At 42.5% G+C, this 27,313-nt stretch overlaps 1 protein-coding gene and 1 long non-coding RNA gene across 2 annotated transcripts in view; one reads left to right on the plus strand and one right to left on the minus strand.

The window, feature by feature from the left end:
• ABLIM1 (actin binding LIM protein 1) overlaps window positions 1-17,790 on the minus strand; it is a gene marked incomplete at its 5' end in the record, with an annotated part of 334,066 nt that extends 316,276 nt beyond the window's left edge. Inside the window, one exon of the mRNA XM_082407813.1 lies at window positions 17,564-17,790. Within this exon, the coding sequence (XP_082263939.1) occupies window positions 17,564-17,576 (13 nt within the window). The remainder of the gene's footprint in view (window positions 1-17,563) is intronic.
• On the plus strand, window positions 12,596-26,629 carry LOC309635959. Its single transcript, XR_014249123.1, has 2 exons — window positions 12,596-17,241; window positions 18,447-26,629. It is a non-coding gene; the product is annotated as an uncharacterized lncRNA (long non-coding RNA).
• Window positions 26,630-27,313: the final 684 nt, after the last annotated feature.

Consider the following 27,313-nt stretch of genomic DNA (forward strand, 5'->3'; position numbering starts at 1 on the left):
TTCTAACATCCTCATAAATTTACCTGTGTTTTCTTCTAGGACCACTATTGTTTCATTTATTTTACACTTAATGATTTACTACACTAGGAATTGTGTGCCTGGTGTAAGAAATAAGGGGTCCAGATTTCTTTGTTCTAAATAGCCGGCTGTACCCATATCATTTATTGGATCTCCTCACACCTCAAAAAGCCACTTTTCTATAATTAAATTCCATACACACTTGTTTACTGTACTCTGTAATCTTTTCCCACTATTCTCATTTCTCTCCAATACTTAACTGTTTTAATTATTGCAGTTTCATATTACATTTTAATATCTGATAGAGCTAACCCTCCCTTAACTACACCTCTTTCTCAGAGTTTCATAAATTTCATTTTGCAAAACGAATAATAGTATCATTTTGCCATGTCTCTAAAAAAAGATTCTGTTGGCATTTTAATCGAGATTTCATTTCTTTTGTAGAGAGATTTAGGGGAAATGAACATTTTTACAATATGGTGTCTTGTTATCCAAGAGCCTAGTAGGTCTCTTCAATGACTTAAATTTTTCATGTTTCTCCTCAGGGTAATTTTAAAATTTTCCTGATATTGCTCCTGTATGTTATTCACTTCAAATGTCTTACTGTTTCATATGCTTAATTAGCATTTTTAAAATTCTAAAAGCATGCTGTGTTTGCAACGCTTTTCCACCATTTCTCCCATTTGGCACTCATTCGTTAAGGTCCCATTCCAGTATCACTTGCTTCGTCAAGTCCTCTTTGGCCCCATGTCCAGTCAGAGTGGAGCAGGTCCTTCCTCTGTGCTCCTGCAGCACGTTTTACGTCCCACCATCACCACTGGTCACACTGTGCTGCACCTTCTGTACACATGCCTCTCACCTCATTAGTCTGGCAGGTCTGCTAGCAGAGGAGCCAGTTAGCACCCCCAAGCCTGGTTTATAGCGAGCGCTCAACGATCAAATCGAATGCATGAACGAATGCCATACTATGCTTCTTCATATTTCAGTAGCATTTTTGCAACGCTAACAGTGATAACACTGATAAATAGTAGAATTTGGAATAATGTGACTGACAGGGTTTTATTTTCCCCTTAAACACAAGCCATGTTTTAAAATGCAGAAAATTATCTCATATGATGAGAAATCATAATTAAGAAGTGAAAACTAGATGCATTATTTTTCTGGCATGTATTTCAGCCTCATGTAAAGAGGCAGCATTGTGGTGGATAACATATACTCTGGCACGAACAAGACCTGAATTTAAATCCTGTATCAACCACTTATTAGCTAGGTGATATCAGGCAAGCGTCTTCACTTCTCTGTGCCTCATTTTCTCTATCTGTAAAATGGGCATAATAAAGATCCTCATAATAGAATACCTAAGAGACATCTCAAATTTAAATGTCCAAAATGCTTGATTCCCCCACTCCCCAAACCTGCTTGTTCGACATGCTTCCCCATTCCAGGAAATGACATGCTATCCTTCCAGCTGCTGAGAAAATGGAGGTATCCACAGTTCTCCCCCTTCTTTTGCTCCATGTTTCCCACCCACCCACAAGTCCTATAAGCACTTCCTTAGAAATATTTCCAGAATCCATTGACTTTTCACCAGCTGCTTTCATACCATCTGGTCCAAGCCACCATCTTCTGTTTTGACCATTGCAGTAAGCTCCTAAATGGTCTTCATGCATCTACCCTTATTCACTACAATCTATTCTCTATATTGTTGACCAAGTGATCCTTTTAAACTATATAAAATCATGTCACAACTCTGCTCAGAACTATCAAGGACCTCCTATCTCACTCTGTCTCACTCAGAGGAAAACTTCGGTTCTCACAGTGGCCTGTAAGGACCAATTTGACATAACCACCCCTTCCCCAACTATCTCTCTCACTTCAGCTCCATCCCTCTCCCCTACACTCTCTGATCCAGCCACACTGGCCTCCTGCTGGTCCCAGGACACACACGCAGGATAGACCTCAACACCTCTGCACTGCTTATCTCACTGCCTAGAAAACCCTTCCGCCAGAATCTGCATGACCTCTCACTTCCTTCGGGTCCCTGCTCACCCGTCACTTTATCAAAGAGGCCTTCCATTATCATCCCGTATGTACAAAATAGCACCTGCCCTGCCCTCTCATCTCCCCAGCTCTCTCTCTTCTCTTTGCTCTTCTTCATATTTCTTCCTAGCACTTTATCACCACTTGTCACATTATACGTTTATTTGGTAAGTGGCTGTCTCACTTCAACACCTAGAATAATTTGAGCCCTTAGTAGGTGTTCAACTAATACTTACTGAATGAGTGGACAAATGAACACATTGTTTACAACTCCAATTCTACAGTTTATATAAAGCGTCTAACCACTGAATAGATCCTCCTGAAATAAAAAGGAGCTAAGGAACTGGTGAGAAAACTAAACTATCACTGGTGTTCACACTCATTGCTCACCCAGATGCTTAAACGAATCAAAATAAAGATTCCCTTGTTTTACACAGAACAAGAGCAACAAAAAAATCTCCCTAGAAGCCATTAGAGACTGCCAACCTAAACTTCTTTTCTACATTTTTTTTTAACGTTTAAAAATGATGGCTTCCCCTCCCCTCTCTCCTTCCCCCAGACTCTGGGACTCCTATCCTTCTGTTCATACTTATTTGGAGCTAAAAGCCAGAAATAGCTGTTTACTTCATTGTCCTCATTTCCCTTCATTGTTACCATTCAGTTCTCTGGTGGCTACTCTCTTGTGGATGTGTTTTTTAAATGAATTCTCAATAAGTTGAGAAAGAAAAGCACGGGTGAAGACCTCAGATACAGTTTTAAGCAAAACATATTATAGGATATTTTCTTGAGGACAAACTATTTATAAATTGACTCTAACATGATTACATACACACCATCAAATATTATTCTCATATATAATAAAGTTAAAGAGCTGGAGAGAGAACACACAGTACAGAATAAAGAACTTTAATTTATTAAAATGTGAACAAACATAATTACGCATGTACAGCTCTTTCTCCCACAAGCCTAAAAAAGAAATTATCTAACAAAGGACCAAAATCATATGACCTCTAATCAATCAGCAAGTAATTTGGGGATGCTTGACCCACAATTTCTGCTTTCATTTTTATCCTAATGTAGGGCTGAATAATACAAAGGATTTTATGGGTACATCTACTAAATAAGAACTTGCCCACCCAGTAATTATAAAAAAAAAAACACGGACAGACAATTTCCTTATACTGGTAAATACATATTAGATAAATTTTCCAATAAAATAATACAATGTACTGGGGAAATAAACCTTAAATACATTGGCAGAGAGTCATCAAATAAGTAGTGAGTCCAAGAACAGACACAGGTAGACTGAACTACACATTTTAAAGCTGCTTTGAAATTGCACTAACTAGAAGAAACAGCCACTCATTTTAAATGACTATGGAAGACCAAAGGCACATTTCCTTCCCACAATAGTTTTTCTCTAGATAATTGACCCCGATAGAAGAAAACTACTGTGTGAATTACTCCAAAAAAAATTCTAAAAATTCATTTGGGTTTGACTTCATATCAAATGTTATTGTTGGTCTCTAATGGTAATTACACCTGAGCATACCAACTTCCCATGAGAGAACATAGCACAGAAATGTGCTGGATTGATGGGGAGGAGATGGCCAGTCTAGGATTTAAGTTAAATTTTGATGTAGATAATATACAATGTAGCTAACATTACAGGCAAATATTCAGATATTGACAAAAATTCTGTCCTTTGAGACCAAGGAATACACTGACACCAAAACACATGCTGGCTAGAAACTCTACTAGGTAGGAAGGCCACAATCCCAATTTCCCTGGGATAGCCCCAGTCTGCACCTGTGTTCCAGCATCCCATCAGGTTTAGCATTTGTCCTAGATAGAAGTATCCCATTTAGATGTTAACTTACATGATACATGTAAGTTAGATTAAATGTCAACAATAAATGTTGATCAGTCCTATTTGCTCCAGCCTCATTCAATCACAAATTCTAACACCTTTTAATATTTCTGCACCCAAAAATCATGACAATCCTCACTCCAGAGTGCTCAATAAATATTTGTTAAATGACTTTATTAATTAATATATAGATTTGGAATAAATCTGGCTGCTCTAGAAAAGAGGTTCAATAAATATTAGCTGATTGAATATCATCAAAAGAGAAAAGAGTTAACCCCTGTCCATCACACTGTCTTCTTGCTTGCTGTCAAGAAATTTTCGGATAAATGGTTGGCATTTCTGTTCTTGGGGGAAGGGAGAGAAGAAGTATGCATTTTCTTGGTTCTGGAATCCTGTGTATATCTAACATAAATTTCAACGCCACTAGCTTCTATTCCATTTTCAGTAAAGAAAAATGTGATAATTCAATTTATACTAGCAAATATCTAAGTTAGACTCAAATCTGATATCTCTATTTTCAATTTCTAATAGTCTTGTTTAATCTACATCAACCCCCTATTGCTCTCATATTCTCCCTCCCTCCCTCTCCTTCTCCCTCTCTCTCTCCCTCTCCCTCACACTTGACTCTCAGAACAATTTCCTCTCCAGTTTGCAAGTGGATTGGTTTTTCTCCTCAGGCTGTTGTCTGTGACAGAATGATGCTGTTTGTGCTCCAAAGCGTGAGGTATTTACTAAGGTAGCAAAGGGTACACCCTAACGTGTGGGGGAGAAAACAAGACCTAAAAATGCAAGTGCCCCAGGAGAACCCAAAGAAACACAGGGATTGCTCTATCCACGGAGTGGAGTCATAGGTTCATTTTTAGCCTTGCTACACCGTCACCAAAATGGGTGGACGAGATGGGTTGCAGGAGAGGACCACAAAGCTTCAAAATACTTCTCAAGAGGTCCTCAGGGCAAATGAACAAAATCGGTTCTTTTTGGCGCGCACTGCACATTTAGAGAGAGAACAACCCTACCATAATAGGATAGTGAAAGGCAACATGAGCTGTCAACTCCTAGTGACATTATAAAATTTAATAAACATAGACAGACAGCAGGCTCTTGGATGACGTTTATTATGAACTCGAGGAAGGCTCGATAGATATCTATGGGATGGGTGGATGGATGGATGATATTCCTAGAGACTGCTGCTTTAACCAGGGTGAAATGCTGACCACTTACATTCCTTTTCATTTCACTACCATGTAATTAGAAACCAGTGATTAATCAGATAATGGCACCACAAGTTCAGGACTTAATAAGTAGCACCTTGGGAATGGAGCAACAAAATGTTAAATTGTATCAAGTGATCAGTACTACCTATGTCAATGGACACTAATATGGATTGAGTTAGAGAAGAACCTGAAACCACAGGCTCATAAAAAAAGAAACATTTCTCCCCTAAAAGATGATGAAGACTAACTTACCATCTCAAAGAGATTGTTCCATAACTTTTACAAAATTTCATCTTTCATTTTAAAGGGCTCTATGAACTAGTGCTGTTTTGTTCCTCTCTAGAACTGAGGGAACTGTTAATGTGCGTGTAAAAATAGGATTGGTTAAGAATGCACACTTCTGGGGGAATGTCCTTGCTCCTTCCCTTGGCTAGAGTCAAACATGTTGCTTGGCTAGTCTGCATTCAGCCCTCCTGTATGCCAGCATTCTTTGTCCTGGAATATTCTGATGTCAGGTACAAAACTAAAGATAAGACTCCTAATCTGCCATAAAAAAGGAAACACGAGAGCGGGCTTTGGGCAAAGTTTGTACCTAAATGGGAATTGTGGTCAGGATAAAATGTAACTCACTGCAGCGTAAATTGGCAATAAAATACCATCAATACCATTGTGGGCAGTTGAACAACCAGGAATGAGTTATCTGAATGTACCAAGGACAGACCTCTCACTTCCCTTCTTTACATCTGCACTTCTCTGTTTAGGAAAAGCCTTTGATGGAAAGGCTTACTAGTTCAATGCATCATTCCCTTGTCTTCCCTATTCTCCCTCTCCTCCCCACCACCAATCTTGTAACCCCCTCACATGTCACAGACTCCTTCCTCCCCATATGTCCTGCACTTTCCCTCCTCCGTGCCTTCACCTATGCGATTCTTGTTCCTTCTGAAAGGAAGCACATCTTTCAGTATTTTGCCTGCCAAATCCCTACTCATCCTTCAAGATTCAACTCAAATTCCATGTGCTCTGTGAAGTGAAGGCTTCATGTTAACTCCAGTCACAAATTAGTGGAACCTCCCATAGCAGTTTGATGATTCTTATTTGATAATATTAATCATCTATTCTGGTCAGCTGTGTACATGTGCATAACTTTACACACACACACACACACACACACACACACACACACCTTAGTTTGTATTCCTTTGGGATTGAGAATAACCTTTTTTCATTTTGTATATCTAGTCCCTAACAGAATAAGGCTTGCTGTTGCATTAAGTGATGTAAACTTCCAAATAAGATCAGAAATACATATCTGTTCACAAAATCAGGTACCCAAATAAGAATTTGGTTAATCTTTCAAACACAAAGACACACAGACACACACATAAAGTAAAATAACTTGGTACTTACAGCTTTAAATATAAGAACTATTCTAAGAATTGGTTTTACTATAAACTCTAGGACACACATATCAAAGGTATTAGAATCATTGCCATTGGGGAAAAGGGAACGGGATTGAGGGATAGGGATAAAAATATATCAATAAATAAACTGGACAAGGGAGGGGTCTGATGAACTGTTGGTGACAGTAAGCCGTAACCTGGGAAGTATGATTAACTCAACCTTCTCTACATGAGGTCTCAAATTAAAAAAAAAAAAAAAAAAATATATATATATACACACACATATATATAAAACGCTGTTCAGAGATACAATGCATGAACAATTCAACCTTCTGAAACTCTTTTCTGAAACATGATTCTCCCACCTGTGAGAAACTGATGTCAAAAACTACTTCTCTCATGTAAAAAAAATCTATTTAATTGGAACCCATTTATTTTAAGTGCAAAAAAGGACTTCCAGGAAGTGTAGTGTGTTGCTGCTTTATTTTTTTTTTAATACTAAAACTTATAATGGCTAGACTTGGCTTTCAAATACATTGTCCTTTTTCTTCAGTTCGGTAAATTGCTTGAGAGTTCTGTAACTCAAAGAGAAGAAAAACTCTAGCCAGAGGCCAGAAAATACAGGCCAGAAAAACGGCCCCCCTATAACACCAAATAAGAAGTCTTAGTGCATTAATCTTTGCAACATCACCATGAAAGAAGCTGATAAAGGTAGAGTGATGCAACTAGAGGTATAACAGGCATGGAGTTACAGGAGGAAGTAAGAGAGAGAAGAAACAGAATGGAAGTCTCCACTTTATCATTTAGCAGATTCATATTTGTTGAGCCCTACTGTAAGCATGGAAGCAGAAGACGTCAGCACAAGTGAGTGTAGCTCTGACTCCTAAAGTCCCTCTGCACCCCAGCCCTATGGAAGAACCACTGTCCAGCACAGGGCTTAGCTGCTACTCTACAAATCTGATGGCAGCCCTCACCTCCTCGCTGCCTTTAGCCAGTACTGCCTGGGACTCAGCTCGGTCTGCCACCAGAACTCCTCATGCCAAAGATATTAAGATATTTGAGGCCGACCATGCCCAACCGTCTCCCTCACTCTTGCAGTCTCAGTCATGGAAAGGACTGAGAGGGCCCAGCCTCGCTCATTTCCTCTCCCCCTCATCCTCCCTGCCCTGTGCTTCTTCCCTCCTGCTGCACACCTCCCACCCACCACTGATGACCTTCCACTCTGCTCCCTGGAACCATCCTTCCTTGTAAATGAAAATCCCTACATCCCCAGCCGTTCCACAATCCCTACATCCCCAGCCGTTCCACAATCCCTACATCCCCAGCCGTTCCACAATCCCTACATCCCCAGCCGCTCCACAATCCCTACATCCCCAGCCGTTCCACAATCCCTACATCCCCAGCCGTTCCACAATCCCTACATCCCCCAGCCGTTCCACAATCCCTACATCCCCAGCCGTTCCACAATCCCTACATCCCCAGCCGTTCCACAATCCCTACATCCCCAGCCGTTCCACAATCCCTACATCCCCAGCCGTTCCACAATCCCTACATCCCCAGCCGTTCCACAATCCCTACATCCCCAGCCGTTCCACAATCCCTACATCCCCAGCCGCTCCACAATCCCTACATCCCCAGCCGTTCCACAATCCCTACATCCCCAGCCGTTCCACAATCCCTACATCCCCCAGCCGTTCCACAATCCCTACATCCCCAGCCGTTCCACAATCCCTACATCCCCAGCCGTTCCACAATCCCTACATCCCCAGCCGTTCCACAATCCCTACATCCCCAGCCGTTCCACAATCCCTACATCCCCAGCCGTTCCACAATCCCTACATCCCCAGCCGTTCCACAATCCCTACATCCCCAGCCGTTCCACAATCCCTACATCCCCAGCCGTTCCACAATCCCTACATCCCCAGCCGTTCCACAATCCCTACATCCCCAGCCGTTCCACAATCCCTACATCCCCAGCCGTTCCACAATCCCTACATCCCCAGCCGTTCCACAATCCCTACATCCCCAGCCGCTCCACAATCCCTACATCCCCAGCCGTTCCACAATCCCTACATCCCCAGCCGTTCCACAATCCCTACATCCCCAGCCGCTCCACAATCCCTACATCCCCAGCCGCTCCACAATCCCTACATCCCCAGCCGTTCCACAATCCCTACATCCCCAGCCGTTCCACAATCCCTACATCCCCAGCCGTTCCACAATCCCTACATCCCCAGCCGTTCCACAATCCCTACATCCCCAGCCGTTCCACAATCCCTACATCCCCAGCCGTTCCACAATCCCTACATCCCCAGCCGTTCCACAATCCCTACATCCCCAGCCGTTCCACAATCCCTACATCCCCAGCCGCTCCACAATCCCTACATCCCCAGCCGCTCCACAATCCCTACATCCCCAGCCGTTCCACAATCCCTACATCCCCAGCCGCTCCACAATCCCTACATCCCCAGCCGCTCCACAATCCCTACATCCCCAGCCGTTCCACAATCCCTACATCCCCAGCCGTTCCACAATCCCTACATCCCCAGCCGTTCCACAATCCCTACATCCCCAGCCGTTCCACAATCCCTACATCCCCAGCCGCTCCACAATCCCTACATCCCCAGCCGTTCCACAATCCCTACATCCCCAGCCGTTCCACAATCCCTACATCCCCAGCCGTTCCACAATCCCTACATCCCCAGCCGTTCCACAATCCCTACATCCCCAGCCGTTCCACAATCCCTACATCCCCAGCCGTTCCACAATCCCTACATCCCCAGCCGTTCCACAATCCCTACATCCCCAGCCGTTCCACAATCCCTACATCCCCAGCCGTTCCACAATCCCTACATCCCCAGCCGTTCCACAATCCCTACATCCCCAGCCGTTCCACAATCCCTACATCCCCAGCCGTTCCACAATCCCTACATCCCCAGCCGTTCCACAATCCCTACATCCCCAGCCGTTCCACAATCCCTACATCCCCAGCCGTTCCACAATCCCTACATCCCCAGCCGTTCCACAATCCCTACATCCCCAGCCGTTCCACAATCCCCTACATCCCCAGCCGCTCCACAATCCCTACATCCCCAGCCGTTCCACAATCCCTACATCCCCAGCCGTTCCACAATCCCTACATCCCCAGCCGCTCCACAATCCCTACATCCCCAGCCGTTCCACAATCCCTACATCCCCAGCCGTTCCACAATCCCTACATCCCCAGCCGTTCCACAATCCCTACATCCCCAGCCGTTCCACAATCCCTACATCCCCAGCCGCTCCACAATCCTACATCCCCAGCCGTTCCACAATCCCTACATCCCCAGCCGTTCCACAATCCCTACGTCCCCAGCCGTTCCACAATCCCTACATCCCCAGCCGTTCCACAATCCCTACATCCCAGCCGTTCCACAATCCCTACATCCCCAGCCGTTCCACAATCCCTACATCCCCAGCCGTTCCACAATCCCTACATCCCCAGCCGCTCCACAATCCCTACATCCCCAGCCGTTCCACAATCCCTACATCCCCAGCCGTTCCACAATCCCTACATCCCCAGCCGTTCCACAATCCCTACATCCCCAGCCGCTCCACAATCCCTACATCCCCAGCCGTTCCACAATCCCTACATCCCCAGCCGTTCCACAATCCCTACATCCCCAGCCGTTCCACAATCCCTACATCCCCAGCCGTTCCACAATCCCTACATCCCCAGCCGTTCCACAATCCCTACATCCCCAGCCGCTCCACAATCCCTACATCCCCACCCGTTCCACAATCCCTACATCCCCAGCCGCTCCACAATCCCTACATCCCCAGCCGTTCCACAATCCCTACATCCCCAGCCGTTCCACAATCCCTACATCCCCAGCCGTTCCACAATCCCTACATCCCAGCCGTTCCACAATCCCTACATCCCCAGCCGTTCCACAATCCCTACATCCCCAGCCGTTCCACAATCCCTACATCCCCAGCCGTTCCACAATCCCTACATCCCCAGCCGTTCCACAATCCCTACATCCCCAGCCGTTCCACAATCCCTACATCCCCAGCCGCTCCACAATCCCTACATCCCCAGCCGTTCCACAATCCCTACATCCCCAGCCGTTCCACAATCCCTACATCCCCAGCCGTTCCACAATCCCTACATCCCCAGCCGTTCCACAATCCCTACATCCCCAGCCGCTCCACAATCCCTACATCCCCAGCCGTTCCACAATCCCTACATCCCCAGCCGCTCCACAATCCCTACATCCCCAGCCGTTCCACAATCCCTACATCCCCAGCCGTTCCACAATCCCTACATCCCCAGCCGTTCCACAATCCCTACATCCCCCAGCCGTTCCACAATCCCTACATCCCCAGCCGTTCCACAATCCCTACATCCCCAGCCGTTCCACAATCCCTACATCCCCAGCCGTTCCACAATCCCTACATCCCCAGCCGTTCCACAATCCCTACATCCCCAGCCGTTCCACAATCCCTACATCCCAGCCGCTCCACAATCCCTACATCCCCAGCCGTTCCACAATCCTACATCCCCAGCCGTTCCACAATCCCTACATCCCCAGCCGTTCCACAATCCCTACATCCCCAGCCGTTCCACAATCCCTACATCCCCAGCCGTTCCACAATCCCTACATCCCAGCCGTTCCACAATCCCTACATCCCCAGCCGTTCCACAATCCCTACATCCCCAGCCGTTCCACAATCCCTACATCCCCAGCCGTTCCACAATCCCTACATCCCCAGCCGTTCCACAATCCCTACATCCCCAGCCGTTCCACAATCCCTACATCCCCAGCCGTTCCACAATCCCTACATCCCCAGCCGTTCCACAATCCCTACATCCCCAGCCGTTCCACAATCCCTACATCCCCAGCCGTTCCACAATCCCTACATCCCCAGCCGTTCCACAATCCCTACATCCCCAGCCGTTCCACAATCCCTACATCCCCAGCCGTTCCACAATCCCTACATCCCCAGCCGTTCCACAATCCCTACATCCCCAGCCGTTCCACAATCCCTACATCCCCAGCCGTTCCACAATCCCTACATCCCCAGCCGTTCCACAATCCCTACATCCCCAGCCGTTCCACAATCCCTACATCCCCAGCCGCTCCACAATCCCTACATCCCCAGCCGTTCCACAATCCCTACATCCCCAGCCGTTCCACAATCCCTACATCCCCAGCCGTTCCACAATCCCTACATCCCCAGCCGTTCCACAATCCCTACATCCCCAGCCGTTCCACAATCCCTACATCCCCAGCCGTTCCACAATCCCTACATCCCCAGCCGTTCCACAATCCCTACATCCCCAGCCGTTCCACAATCCCTACATCCCCAGCCGTTCCACAATCCCTACATCCCCAGCCGTTCCACAATCCCTACATCCCCAGCCGTTCCACAATCCCTACATCCCCAGCCGTTCCACAATCCCTACATCCCCAGCCGTTCCACAATCCCTACATCCCCAGCCGTTCCACAATCCCTACATCCCCAGCCGTTCCACAATCCCTACATCCCCAGCCGCTCCACAATCCCTACATCCCCAGCCGCTCCACAATCCCTACATCCCCAGCCGTTCCACAATCCCTACATCCCCAGCCGTTCCACAATCCCTACATCCCCAGCCGTTCCACAATCCCTACATCCCCAGCCGTTCCACAATCCCTACATCCCCAGCCGTTCCACAATCCCTACATCCCCAGCCGCTCCACAATCCCTACATCCCCAGCCGTTCCACAATCCCTACATCCCCAGCCGTTCCACAATCCCTACATCCCCAGCCGTTCCACAATCCCTACATCCCCAGCCGTTCCACAATCCCTACATCCCCAGCCGTTCCACAATCCCTACATCCCCAGCCGTTCCACAATCCCTACATCCCCAGCCGTTCCACAATCCCTACATCCCCAGCCGTTCCACAATCCCTACATCCCCAGCCGTTCCACAATCCCTACATCCCCAGCCGTTCCACAATCCCTACATCCCCAGCCGTTCCACAATCCCTACATCCCCAGCCGTTCCACAATCCCTACATCCCCCAGCCCGCCGCACCTCCTCACTCAACTGAGATCTGGCTCCTCTCTCCCTGGCAAACACACCCTCCTGAACCTACATGCCTTCCAGGTTGACATACACAGAACTGTTTCTTTCATGCCCAAGTGTCCCTGGAAAGCCTTTCCCTCCACCCCATCCTTTTTCACCTGGCTAAATCCAACTCATTCTCCAAGAAAATATCCCCGCTTTCTTCAAGAAACCTCACCTGATCTCCTGGTCCTCACCCCCCACAGCTATATTCGGTGCCACTCCTTTGTATCCTCATAACTCTTTCTCTAGCTCACATTATCTCTCTCCTTCTCTCTGCACTCAGCATATCCTTGTAAAAATAATATTTATGTATTTGTCTCCCGCACAGAACTATGAGTTCCTTGAGGGTATATGCTGTGTCCTAGTCACTGACTGCTGGCACGTAACAGGTGTTCAGTAAATGTTTGTTGAATAAATGAATGAAAATCTACAGTCCTGACTTGAATAAATGAAATGAATACTGGGGATGAAGTGGACATTTTTCTTATTTATTCGATTTTTCTCTCAATCTTTTAAAGCTATATCTACTTGCTATCAGACAACACAAAGACGTGTTCAAAGAAAAGCCAACTCTCTCCCCTCCCTACCCTTGACTTTAACTTTTTTTACTCTTGACTTTTTTTTACCCTTGACTTTTTTTAACCACTGTTGAATGCTTGGTGTGTACTGTTCTATGACTTTCTCTATGCTCATGGCACACCCATATGCACACTTAGAGAGTCTTCTCAATTTGTAGAACTGGGATCGCACACATGTATTTTATCATAACACTTGCTCTTTTCCCTTAATAATGTATCATGGCCATCACTCCAGACCAACACATATGGACCTAACTCATTCTTTCTAATAGTTGTATAACAGTCTATCGTATGGATGAACCATGATTTAGTCACTCATTCTCCAGTGGATGAGCATTCAGGTTGCTCCTAGTTTTATGGAAATTCTGAAAACAAAGATAGCAAGACCGAGCTAACATTTCTAGAGCATCCATACTTTGCGTTATTTCTCTGCCCGTGCTCTGGACTCTATCCTCACATACCTGGACCTATTTTCTCAAGACTCGAGCTCTGACAACCTAATAAGCTCATAAGCTATCTCTTCTGCGTACAGCGCCAGTTGCTGCCACGCATCTTGTACTGAATAGGTATTTAATATTTATTGAACTGAACCAAAAGCTAACCAGATAGAAACTGCCGGGAAGGATACACAGGATGCACTGTTTGCCATGCTTAATTCCGAGGATTTGGTAGGAAGGGTGTAAAAATAGAAAATTTTCATTTTTAAGTTAATACACTTCTGTTTGAATTTTTAATATAATACTCTATAATTTCAATATTTAATATATCCATTTATACATTAATATATTTTGATTATACGAATATATTGATAATAAATTTTAGTACATTATTTTTATAACTCAAAAACAGCTTTTTTCCAAAACTTGCTGGACGATACAGAAGCCCTGAGTTAAAAGAAACAAGCTCTAATTCAATAACTCCCAAGTCTGGCTGTACATAAGAATCAACTGAAATTTGCTAAAAATTCAGATTCCCAGGCCTTTCCATGAATATTCTGATTCAGTAGATCTGAAGCAGAGCCCGGTATCAGCATGTTTAATAAATACTCCAGATGATTCTTTGATCCTGCTCTAATCTAATGATTTTTAGAATTACCTGGGGAGCTTTTCACATAGTATATGGATGTTTGGGCACTACCTTTAGAGGTTATGAGCCATTAGACCTGGAATGAGACCCAAGAATCTACATTTTAAAAAGGCTACCTAGATGATTCTTCCCAGGTTTGGAAACTCTTTTCTAAGTGTTATAATTTCCCCCAGTTTGTCAATTCAAAATCAAGACATGATAGCTCCATTTTGGTCTCTAGCAGTTAAAATACAACACCAAGTTAAAAGTCTTTGATGATAGTATTCTAAAAGACCACAAGATGAGGAATGTCTTAGCTGGCCTATCATGAAATTTAAGAATATCTTTTATTGGTAGTTTGAATAATGAATTAAATTTTAGTACTCTCTTTATATCTTAAAGAGAAGATGAATTCAAAAATATTTTTCTCTCTACAATTTTTTAATAAAATTACTTTTCTATGAGATTCAATGTTTCAGCATTTTCAATTTTTAAAAAATATTTCTACCCCTACCATAACTTACAAGTCTAGATATTAGAAACAAGCAGAGTTCATTTTTTAAATTAATGAGATTTATCTTTCCAAGTATCTAAAGACCTTCCTAATGATAAGTTAGGTATTTAAGTAGACATTAACTTTCTGACCATAAAAGTTTATCTCTACTTTCAGGAATAGAGATGAGAGCAGATACTAAATTAGAAAAGCATAGTGAAGCTCAGTTCTAAAAACATCTTTTATAAAAAATAAATGGCAAACAGACATCTCTCCACATGAACTTAATTCAGTAGCTACTATACTAGGCATTCTACTAATCATTCAGAATTGTTTTTTACAAATTCATAAAGATAGAAGTACTTCATAGAAACATAAGAAAAATCTTCAGTCATTGGTAATATCTAGGAAGTTCTGGTCCTCAAAAGTAAAGGAGGAAGAAACAGAGTAGGGATATCAAATTAACAACATCAAGGATCAAGGGCCTTGTTTCCCTCACTTGGTCTTTACCAAATGTCCATGAAGAAGTTCCTAAATGTACTGGGAATTCCAAATGACTTACCAAGGCCATTTCCTTTCAATCTCAAGTATAGGGCATTTTTCTCTCTCAGCAAATCAATGATTGTGATGTTTACTATAATACTCAAAGGACAAGTAATAGAGAAGCACTAAAACAAAGTGGATGTGATCAGAAGTCAGACAGTCCTGGGTAGAAATCAGGGTCTGCCACCTACCAAATGTTTGAGCTCAGGTTAAGTTACACAATCTCTCAAAACCTCAGTTCCTTCATCTGTGAAATGGAGAGGTAATAACAGCATCTACTTGAGTCAGTTATTGTGAGGACCAACTGAGGCAATACATGTAAAGTGCCTGACATGTAGTAAGTATGCAGTAACTGATATTTATCATGTTTTTTTCTCCCCTTGCAATATTAGTCAGACTTTAAACTGTCAAATGCAAGATTATCAACATGGAGTTTGAAGGGGAAACAAGAGCGTTAAGTGAAAGATCTGTGTCCGACTCCGAATCATCCTGCTTGAAACCAGGTTCAAGAAGAAATATTCAAGAACCAGGTCCCAAGCCAGGGCTCTAGCCTCTGAATCACTGGGGCATCTTCATTTCATATCCTTGGATAAACCACAGAGACCTTGTAGTAGAAGGGGCCAGAGACAAGGTGAAACTGGGGGGTTACCTAATGAACTTGATGCTTTCTAGGACATACCAAGGTTCCCAGTAGTTAGTTGGCTCCTACGGTGTGCAACGTTTTGTGTACTAAGGGGTTTGGGTGGTGTAAAGCGCATCAGAGGTGCACTCTGACCACAGAGAGTTATACAACCTATGAGAACTAGTCGCCACGTGTTCCTTGTAATACTTAGGACAGAAGTCAGGACCAAAAGCCTCCGTCTGAGAGCACAGTTTAGAGATTATACAGCTGGAGTCGCTCAGAAGATTCCGTACACACACCCAGCCCCCTGTAGTCAACGTTTCACCCTCTTTTTTCTTTCTCTAATACACACAAATTTTTAGGCATCATTAGGCAGGTAGTATCTCAGGGTCGCATATCACCTCTGTAGCCCGAGATCTACAAACATAAATTCTGTCATTCCACCCTGCCTGTACCACCCCATTTCCAGGTACGGAACCAACCAACCATATTGCCAGACCCACAAAGACCAGTTTCCTTAAAAGGGAGTTTAAACATTCTGGATAGAATTTACTTTATTCATTACACGCCCCAGAATGAACCTTGAAAAGCATCACTTAATTATCCAACACATTGTTAAATTCCTAAACTCCCCTCAAAAAGCAGGGTTCACCCTTCAGAGTTAAAAAAAAAAATTACACTGCAACTCCTCTTAAAGCTTCGGGGTATCAAAAGGGGTGGTACTTATTGCTTAGCAAATATACTTTCTAAACATAATCACTATTTTCCTTAAAGGCTTATGGCAAAGCAACCAAGTCACTTCGTTTTCATTGCTGGCAAGCTGCACAGTGACTTGATCGCTTTAATATTTCACTCATAGTAGCAGCCACTGAGCTATGACTAACCCACTCTCCCAGCATCACCACTGGCTCCAGATGGCAAGAAATACATTCCCTTCACTCTTGGCTGAAAAGCAATTCTGATTTTTTTTTTTTTCTTTCTTTCGCCCAGTTTCACCTGCAGTTAAATCGTTCAACTCCAGGAAGAAAACTGCTGGGGTGAGGGGAGATTAATGCAAAGAGGAGTACAGGTAGGGAATTTACTTTTTTAAATGAGATGTAAGCACTGCAGCTTTAAATGTTACTGCATCAAGCCCTGGATTCCTTCCGTAACCAAGCTGCAAAATGGTAACAAGAATGGAGGAAAAAAAAAACACCTCTTCCTCCCTCCCGGCCAGCCCTTCAGGCCACTGCCCAGCAGGACTGGCAGCGGCGAGCCCATCCCCCACGCCCTCCCAGCCCAGACGTGCGGCTGGCACAGGTGAGCCGGACACCGACCTCGGCCCTCTGGCTTCGCCCACATCCGGGGGATCAAGGTCAAGGGCGAGGGCTTCCTTACACACACACACACACACACACACACACACACACACACACTCCCCGCACACTGCCCCCGCCCCACCCTCGGCCGCCCAGAGCCCAGGGATCCGATGCCAAAGTTTCAGACCGGGTTGGGGCCGGCAAGGCTCTCGCGGCCCCCGGCCCCCCGCCCTCCGGCACCTGCCCGGCCCGCCCTGGTCCGCGCCTTCCCCGCCGGGCCCGGCGCGGGGTCCGGGGACGGCGCCCACCTGGTCCCCACTCACCCCTTGCGGACATGGTTCAGGCAGCAGGAGTCGAAGCAGGGAGGGCGGCGGAGACACCCGGCAGGGCGTGGGGAGGAAAATCTCGCCGAAACGCACGAGGCGCACCCGCGCCCGCCCGCGTGGGAAGGCGGCTGGCCGCGCGGGGACGCCTCCCGCAAGACACCTGGGCGCCGCTGGGCGCAGCACGGCCGGCGGGCGAGCACCGGCCGGGCGCGGCAGCGCTGACAGCCCGCGGCCCGAGCTGGGCGGGGCCCGCCTCCCCGCCTCCCCCGCCCGCCCGGCCGCCCGGCCCACCGGGTCCAGCGGCGGCGGGGACGCGCCTCCAGCTCGGCTGCGGCGCCAGCGCGAGCTTTTGTCCCCGAGCGAGCGTGGTGCGGCGTGCGGTGAGGGCTGCGTCTCCCCTCCCCCGACCCGAGTCCTTGTTGAAAATAATAGTAGTAATAAGAATAGTGCTGCCGCTATGAGTGGCCTTCCAGCCTCCCGCTTTGGTCTCAGAGAAAGAAAGGAGGAAAGAGCTGTTCTCTTCCCTCCCCTAAGTGATACCCTGGACAGGAGGGGAAGACCACGGTCGCTGGAGGGGCTTGGGCTTCAGTGGGAGGAAGACCTTGGGCGTCCGCCCGCTGGTCAAAACAAAATTAGCGACCAGTGAGCCCCTTCGAAGTCGGCCGGGTGGGATGGGCGGACTTTTCTTCCTGGGACCCTTGAGGTGATGCAGAGCAGGGCTGACCCAGCCCTGGGTCTTGAGTCAACTGACACTCAAGGAAGGTCTGTAAACACATCTGATCTATTGTATCAACTCTGGAGTATCAGGGCTGGGCAGGGCTGGGCTGGGCTGGAGAGTAGGGCAAACATTCTAAGCAAATCCACCTTTTCTATTTATCAGAGTAAAAACGAAAAAAATACAAGAACAATCTCCTACTGCCTGGAGGTTTTATCAACTAGAGCTTGAGGCTAGTAAGCAACCTTACAACACCACCAGATCCAGAAGTTCTAAACTGAAGAGGTGAGATTCTAAGCTTTGAGGAGAACGGGCACAGCAGCTTATTAAACCTCTAAGACTGATGAAAGAATTCCAAGTTTCAGGAATTCACACTCACTCCCTTCTCCGTGTCTATTCCTATATCCACTCTCACAACAGATATTCTAGTTATTTTCTATGTAGGCACTTCCCAAATCTATCCTGATATAATGAGAATTGTATAATAGGTCTGATAATTCAGAAATCTTCAAAGAATAGGTGAACAAACTATCTCTAGAAAAAAATAATCGGTGGATAACTGAGCATCATTGAAAAAAAAAGCCCAATCAAATAACCATGTGGGGAGAGAAATATTAGGAAAAAGGTAAGTAATGAGAGTAGAAATTCTCATATTCAACTACCAACTACAAAAATTAACTCATTATTTATCCGTCTTGACAACATCCCTTTTGCTATCTTCTAGGAGGCAAACTTGACAATAAATCACAATCCGGTTGCTTCCATTTCAAAACAACTCTTTTTTCCCACTGTTAACCCTTCTCACCCAAAGGATGGTTACATGAAAGCCACTGTTCTCCCTACATCCAGCCTCCACCCGCTCCAGTTTATTTTGCCTCTTGCCTTGAGAATAGCTTTCTTAAAACACTGTTTATAATATGACATCTTCATACTCCAAAACTTCCAGTGAATCCCCACAAATCTTCAGATAAAGCCTCAACATTTCAAAGTCTCCTCATCCATGCAGTTAATCCATTCAACAGAATTTTATTGAATATATACTATATGCCAATCTCTATGGTAGGTACCAGAGTTACAATGGTGAACAACATAGACATTGTCTGTGTCTATATGGAGCTAAAGGACTATGAAGATTTTGAGGCTTTCCACAACCTATGCTCTCTTACCTCTCCAGCATCATCTCTAGCTACTCCTCTAAGCAAACGCTCTGTTGTAGACAGAATAGTTTCCCTCTGGTGCGCCTCCCAAATGCCCTCCTCCTCACCCAAATTAATTTATACACTGTCTCCTCGTGTAAAGTCCTCCAGCGACCTCAACCCACCTTGATCTCCTCATTCTTTCAACTTGTACTTTCAGAACCACCTATTTTTACTTAATATACTGCTTTGTGTTGCCATTCAATGGTTTTGTTGTACGTGTTTCCTGTCTCTCCAGCTGATTGTAAGTTCCTTGAAATGAGAGACTTGGATCGTCTTGTTGAATTGAATTTGTTCTGGAAGTATATCACAGGGCATATATTATATCAGACCCCAGACTAGTAAGATAGGGAGGTCCCAAAATTGTGTGACTTTCACTTTTATTCTTGTAATTAATATCCAGCCCTTTTCTCTAACTGTCACAATAGTTCTGGTCCTTATAACTTTACACCAAAATTATAGGTACAGCGCAAAAGCCTAATAATGAACAGAGCTTACTCCTGTCCTTAACATGCTTATAATAGACTACACAGATGCTTATAAAATACACTCCTATATATAACTGTAAGTCTGAAATAAGACATCTTAAACAAAACTGTTAGGCACACACTGGTACTCAGTACCTGATTGACTGGCAGGTTGGAAAATGGTAAGTTTATCATCAAAGATTATCTTTGGCTAAAGAAAGGTTTCCCTATGAATTTAACTTTGGTCTTCTTCGGGTTAAGTATCAGTTCAGATTTTAAAATGTATATGATTTGCTTATATTTTGCAGTTATGATTGAAATGCCTGTTACAGTCAAACACATCATTCCAGAATCTGTTCCTATAATCTTACAAATCTGAAACTAATTCTTCCAACCACACAGCAACCAAGTTCCTGTTAGTAGCTTGAACATCCTAACAAATTTCTCATCTAAGATAACTGAGAATACTTTTGAAATCATCGTAAAAGCAAACTCTAAGATGCAAGGAATTTTAAGAGAAACGTTAAATGCCACTTTTTAAAGTCAGGTAATAAAGTATAGGCTATTGGTTGAAACTATAAATAGCAGTTTTATATAGACCAATGGGAAGAAACATTCCAGTCTGTGTTTGAAAAAAAATGTTACTATTTGACTCTTGCCAAAAATACTCTTTCAACTTCTAATGGAAGTTAGCATACATTATTAGTGTTTTCTATTCTTTGTTGACTTTTAAAGTGATTGAATATGGATTCATATTCACACAGCTTTTCAACTGCTGATTCACCACCACTTCAATTTGGCTTTCTGTATAACTTCAAGTTTTTTTTTTTTAAAAAAAGGGCAATCTGACTACTCAACAATTTTTCAGCAAATACGTTTGTAATACCTACCATGTAAGGCAATGAAGAAGTAAGGCAATGAAGAAGACATGGCAAACCAGTTAGATCAGTTCCTGTCCTCATGATATTTATGTTCAAGTAGGAGAAAGTCAGACAATGTACAAGGTGGAGAAGCTAAACTTGAGACTTGTCATGAAGCCAGGTCACTAAAGGGGGCTGAAATGATTCCAGGTCAGTAGTATCCCTGGCTCCCAAGAGAAGCAAACAAAAATTCTATTCTGATAAAATTTGACAGATGATCCACCAAAAATGAGGTCACAATCAATGATTACTAAATACACAAGAAAACATGCCACTCTGAATGAGAGTTATCAGAAATAACAAATAGCAGATATAGATAGTAAGTACTTCAGATCTTGTAATTCCCAGATAACAAATATAAAATGAGATGAAATATATAAATAATACAAAAAAGTAATAAAAGGTATACATCACAGAAAAATGAACCAACAAGAAACTACAAAAAATCACCAAGTAAATTTTAAAAAATCAAAATTTTAAATATCAACTGTTAAAAAAAATTTTTTTAGTTCAATGAATAGGTGAAACAGAAGATTATTTGGAACCAAATAATTAGTGAAATGGAAGGTAGATGTTTAAAAAATTGCTAAGAATACAGCTGTGAAATATTAGGAGATGGAAATATTAAAAAAGAGGTTAAGATATATAGAGGGCAGAATGATATGGTCTAATGTATAAATAATAGGAGTCCTAAGAGAGAATAGAAAACATGGAGGAGAGACAGCATTTAAAGAAATAACAACTGAGAACTTTACAAAAAAACATAAATCCACAGATAAAGGAAATACAACTTATATCAAACAGGATGAATAAACAGAAATCCAGACCTAGACACATTGTATTGAAACCAAACAACACTAAAAACAAAGGGAAAAGACAGTCTACAAAGAAACAACAGACTAACAAGACATTTCTTAAATGGAATGGTGAAAGCCAGAAGACAATGGAATTGTGATTAGACTATAGCCAATTAAATTATGTAAACAGCAAAAAATCTTTCAACAATGAGAGCAAAATAAAGATATTTTAAAATAAATATTGTTTTCCACTAAAGGCATTTCTACATTATTTATATATAAATATATATAATATATAAATATATTTATATAGCAAAAAATGACCTCTGTTAAAAGGTGTGAGATGGAAGAAACAATGAGAGAAAAAAATTTTGTTTACATGTAGATAAATCTGACTAAACATTGATACATTTGAAATGATAGACTAGGATAAAAATTATTTCTTTGAAAAGATTAATAAAATGGATCACCTTTAATGAAATTGATTAAGGAAAAAAAGAGAAGGCAAAAGTGAATATTAGGAATAGAAAGAGACACTTATTTACATATGGAGCAGATGTTTAAAAAATGTTACAGACTAAAATTCACTTCTGGACATGATGAAGTAACATGAATTAGGTTTGCTTTCCCACATCAAACAGGTGAAAAACTGAATAAAATACATGAAACAACTATTTGTAGGGCATGGACAACAGACAACTCAGGACAGTGATCCTTTAAAAAAGGCAAGCAAATAAGACGAGTCCTGTGAATGCTCTAGCTTCTGACTAAAGTAGATTTGCAGACCACAGGTGGAAGGAGGAGAAACTCAAACAGAGCTCAGTGGTCTCATTGCTTTTAGGAAACCAAATCACAGTCCTGGGAGACTGAAGTGGCTGGAAGCTGTGGGACAGAATACCTAGAAGAACAAACTATGTAGAAAAAGAGCTCCAAGAATCTACACAAGAATCCCCTTGAAACGTTACTGTGTACTAGGCTGTACACATGTAAGATGAAGCTACAAAGGGTAGGCAAAATGAACAAATTGTTAAAAGAGGAACAATTTGTAGGGCTCACACGAGGCTGGGAGATATTTGAGTTCTGGCCAGGCACAGCAGAGATTCATTGGTGATAATCTAAGGCACTCAGTGGAAACTTCATCAGAGTCACACCTTAGTAGGGAGGCTAAAATACTGCTGAAGTAAAGGTACACTCCATCTACCCCAGCAAAACTTAAAACAGGCCTTAAAGAGATCAAACTGATCTGTAAATAACTTAATTGCCTGTAGAATAGAGAACAACAATCTTAAAGGAAGACAACAAATTCAGCACTCAACAAAGTAATGGTTACAATGGTCAGCATCCAGTCAAAAATTACTAAACATGCCACAAAGCAGGAGAATGTAGCCCATAACTCAGAGAAAAACCAATCATTAAAACAGACTTAGAATGACAGAGATGATGGAACTATCAATTAACTACATTCAAGTATTTAAAGGAAGACATGAAGATAGTGAGGAAGAAAATGAAAGTTTAAAGAACAAATAAACCAAATCGAAGTTTTAGGAAAATACAACATCTTAAGCAAAAATTTCACAAAGTGGAATAAATAGCAAATAAGACTCTTCAGAAGAAAAGATCAGTGAACATGAAGTAATCAATGAAAGCTATTCAAAGTGATACACAGAGAAAAAAACATTGAAAAAATCATAAACAGGTTCAGTGACCAGTGGAACAATAATAGTCTAACATATGAATATTTGAATCTTAGAAAGGAGAGGAGCAGAAAATATTCCAAATTTGAGGAAAAGAATAATTTCACATTTCAAAGAACTCAGTGGTTCTCGAGCAGGGTAAACATATACCCACATACAAAACAAAATACACCCAGGCGTATTATAAGCAAATTGCTGAAAACCAGTGATAAAGAGAAAATCATAAAAGCTCCTGGAGTAAAAAGATAAACTAAATGCAAAGCAACAAAGATAAGGAGAGTAGACTTCTTGACAGAAACTAAGCACTCCAGAAGACACTGGAAATACTCTTTAAGGAGCCAAAAGGAAAAAAAACTGTCAAACTAGAATTCTATATCAGCCAAAGTATTCTTCAATAACATCAAAAACTTTTTTAAACAAATGAAATATGAGAAAATGCATCACCAGCAGACCTGTACTACGAGAATGTTAAAGAACTTTCTTTGGGAGGAGAGAAAGTGATACCAGATAGAATCAACAGAACTAGACTCAGATATGACCCAGGTTTGGGAACTACAAGCAAGGACTTGAAAATAACTATGTATCTGGATCTGGTGGAAAAGAAGGACAACACATACAGAAAGGTGGGGAATTTCAGCAAAAAGATGGAAATGATAAGAAAAGTCAAATGGAAAGGCTAGATATGAGATGAGAATTCCTTCAATGAGCTCATCAGTAGACTGGATACATCTGAAGGAAGAAGCAGCAAATTTGAAGATAAGTAAAACAAAGTATGGTGTAGTCACATATTGAAATAATACACATTTGCAATAATGGATGCACCACAGCTATATCCAACATGACTGAATTATTGAAGCATAATATATTTAACACTAGCCAAACTGGAAAATATATCATTTAGGGATACATACTTGTCTGGTAAGTTATTTTTTAAAGCAAGAGAATCCTTAAACCACACTACAACTCAAAGACATAGCAATCTCTGCTATGGCCACAGCTGACGAGACTGGAGTGAGGACCTGACCCAGGCTGGGACAATCCAGTTCTCTCTCTAGAGAATTTGGATTGGGACAGAGGACATTTATTAGTCACTATTGGGCCTTTGACCTGAAGTGAGTTGCTATGCACTTAACTGTATCCCCCCAAATTAATGCTAAATTCCTACCCCACAATGTGATGGTATTTGGAGATGGGATCTTTGGGAGATAATCTAATTTAGATGAGGTCATGAAATCGGGACCTTCATGATGTCCCTTATAAGAAGAGACACCAGAGAGCTTGTTGTCTTCTTCCCCACTACGACATGACGGCACAGCAAGAAGACTGCCATCTATCAGCCAGGAAGAGAGCCCTCAGCAGAAACTGACCATGCTGGCACCTTGATCTTGGACATCAAGTCTCCAGAATTATGAGAAAATTAATTTCTGTTGTTTAAGCCACTCAGTCTATGGTGTTTTGTTATGGCAGCCTGAGCAAGACAGACAACTCTGTGAATAGACTAAAAGCCATCAATTACAAAACAGAAGAAGACTCACAGACTTAGAGAATGAACTTATGGTTACCAGGGGGAAGGGTGCAGGGAGGGGTAGTTTGGGAGTTTGGGGCTGACATGTACACACTGCTATATTTAAAATAGATAACCAACAAGGACCTACTGTACAGCACAGGGAACTCTGCTCAATATTCTGTAATAACCTAAATGGGAAAAGAATTTGAAAAAGAATAGATACAACTATATGTATAACTGAATCACTTTGCTGTACACTTGAAACTAACACAACATTTTTAATCCACTATACTCCAATATAAAATTTTTTAAAAGCCATCGAACTGTGCATTTTAAGTGGGTAGATTTGTATAGTGTGTGAATAAAGTTTTAGAAAATGAACAATAAATCGTCATGTATCCTGGGCTCAATTCCGGTCTCCAATTTCCCCGCTGGGAGAACTTAGGCAAGTCATTTAACTTCCAAACTTCATGATTAAAAGCTTTGATCTTTAAATCCTGGCTCTCTCACTTGCTACTCCTGCATCCTTAGGCACAGCCTCTATAAGCCTGAAGTTTCCTCATCTAAAAAGAGTTGCTTCCTCTTAGAAGTCTTTTATGGATTCAATGAGAAAATGAATGTTAAATATATTACCATAATCTGGCATATGGTAAATAATCAATAAAATTTGCTCTTATTTGCTGGGTTCAAATGCACATAATAAAAGTAATATCCACCTAGCAAGGTTACTGTGGACTACAAATGCAATAATGTATATAAAAGAACGTTTTAATTAGACCATTGAATGAATGGTAATTATTTACTTGGTTAATAATGTGTGTATTTTGTGGTTCGTACCCCTCTATATCACCACTAGAGTCATATTTTTCATCTAGGGAGCTTCTGAGCTAATGTTTGAAGGCACCAATCTAGTTGTCCACCATTCTGAAACCTCTATTCAGTTCTTCTCAGCCTCCTAATTGTGCCCACATCTAAGATTTCACATTTAAAATGGCCATTTGGAGGTGGAGCATTGATATCATTTGGGGCATTTAATATCAATCAACTTCTTGGAAATTATGTTCTGAATGGTTTCTATTCTATCCTGTGGTAAATAGTAAATGCTTTATTATCATTATCTGGAGACCCTAACATAATGAAACTTAATTTGAAGCAGAGGGTTAGAGGCTGGTCATGCAGCATACTGGAAAACTACATAGAAGTTGGCAGTAACTTGGGGAAACAGAAAAATTGTACTGAAAAAGGAGAGAAAAAGTCAAAAACAGAGGAATGAGTAATTGAATCCAGATCCAGGTCATAATGTGAAATTTGAAGGGTCTCTAATATAGACATTAGGGCTAGTGGCAGGGTTTGGTAGAGCAGTGTGGAGATGTTAAATATTTTAGATGTAGGCTTCATCATTAAAGGAAGCGAGTACAAGGGAATCAAGGCAGAGTTAAGATCAGATTCTAGTCCCTACAGGAGTCAGGCAAAAATGTACTAGTTGTCCAATGGTGTGCACCCGAGGAACCAGTGCCTTGGAAAGGAAGGAAGGAAGGAAGAGGAAAGAAGGAAAGAGAAAGAGAGAAAGAAAGAAGGAAAGAAAGAAAGAAAAAAGAAAGAAGGAAGAGGAAAGAAGGAAAGAGAAAGAGAGAGAGAAAGAAAGAAAGAGAAAGAAATAAAGAAAAAGAAAGAAGGAAAGAGAGAAAGAAAGAAAGAAAGAAAGAAAGAAAGAAAGAAAGAAAGAAAGAAAGAAAGAAAGAAAGAAAGAAAGAAAAAGAAAAAGAGGGACCAGGTATTCAAGCTACCTGAGAAAAACATATCTGGATGTTCAATGAAACATCTGAGAGATGGGGAATGGCAACTGGTTACTTCCAATCATCAAGGATTACTCATCTGCTGCTGGCTGGTGTCTCTTTAGTTCAGGAGAGAGGTGAGCCACCCAAACAGTAAATAACTGGATGTTCATAGATAGGCCAGAGAGGACACATTAGCCACAGGAAGTTCTCACTGTCCTGCTTCACTTATGATGAATCTATGGGAATATTGAAGAACACATTTTACAAACCCTCTCAGTCATTATTTAGACATGTTAAATCACACCAAAAGGAACCTCCAGTTCAATAACAGCACAGCTGCTTATATTATTGAACTGTTCCATCTGTCTCCATGCTGCAAATGTAGGGAATTCTTTAAGTGACATGAATAAAAATGACCTGGCCTATAGTTTGTGATTAAACTCTAAACATGGTGTTTATAATAGCCTTAAAAATGTCCCTAGTCACTGAGACCCAACATTATATGCCAGAAAAATTAGAATAAAAGCTATCAGTACAAGCAGTATTCCTAACATACAGCAGAAAGCTCTTGCTAATAAAGTCGAAGCAATGTAAACTCCTCATGAGAAGATTACATTGATGCTATGATTTGATTGCAGAGTCAAGCCAGTGGATTACAAAAGTAAATATCACC

This window comes from Balaenoptera borealis, assembly GCF_965194805.1.
Source record: "Balaenoptera borealis genome assembly, chromosome: 10".
Taxonomy (NCBI): Eukaryota; Metazoa; Chordata; class Mammalia; order Artiodactyla; family Balaenopteridae; genus Balaenoptera; species Balaenoptera borealis.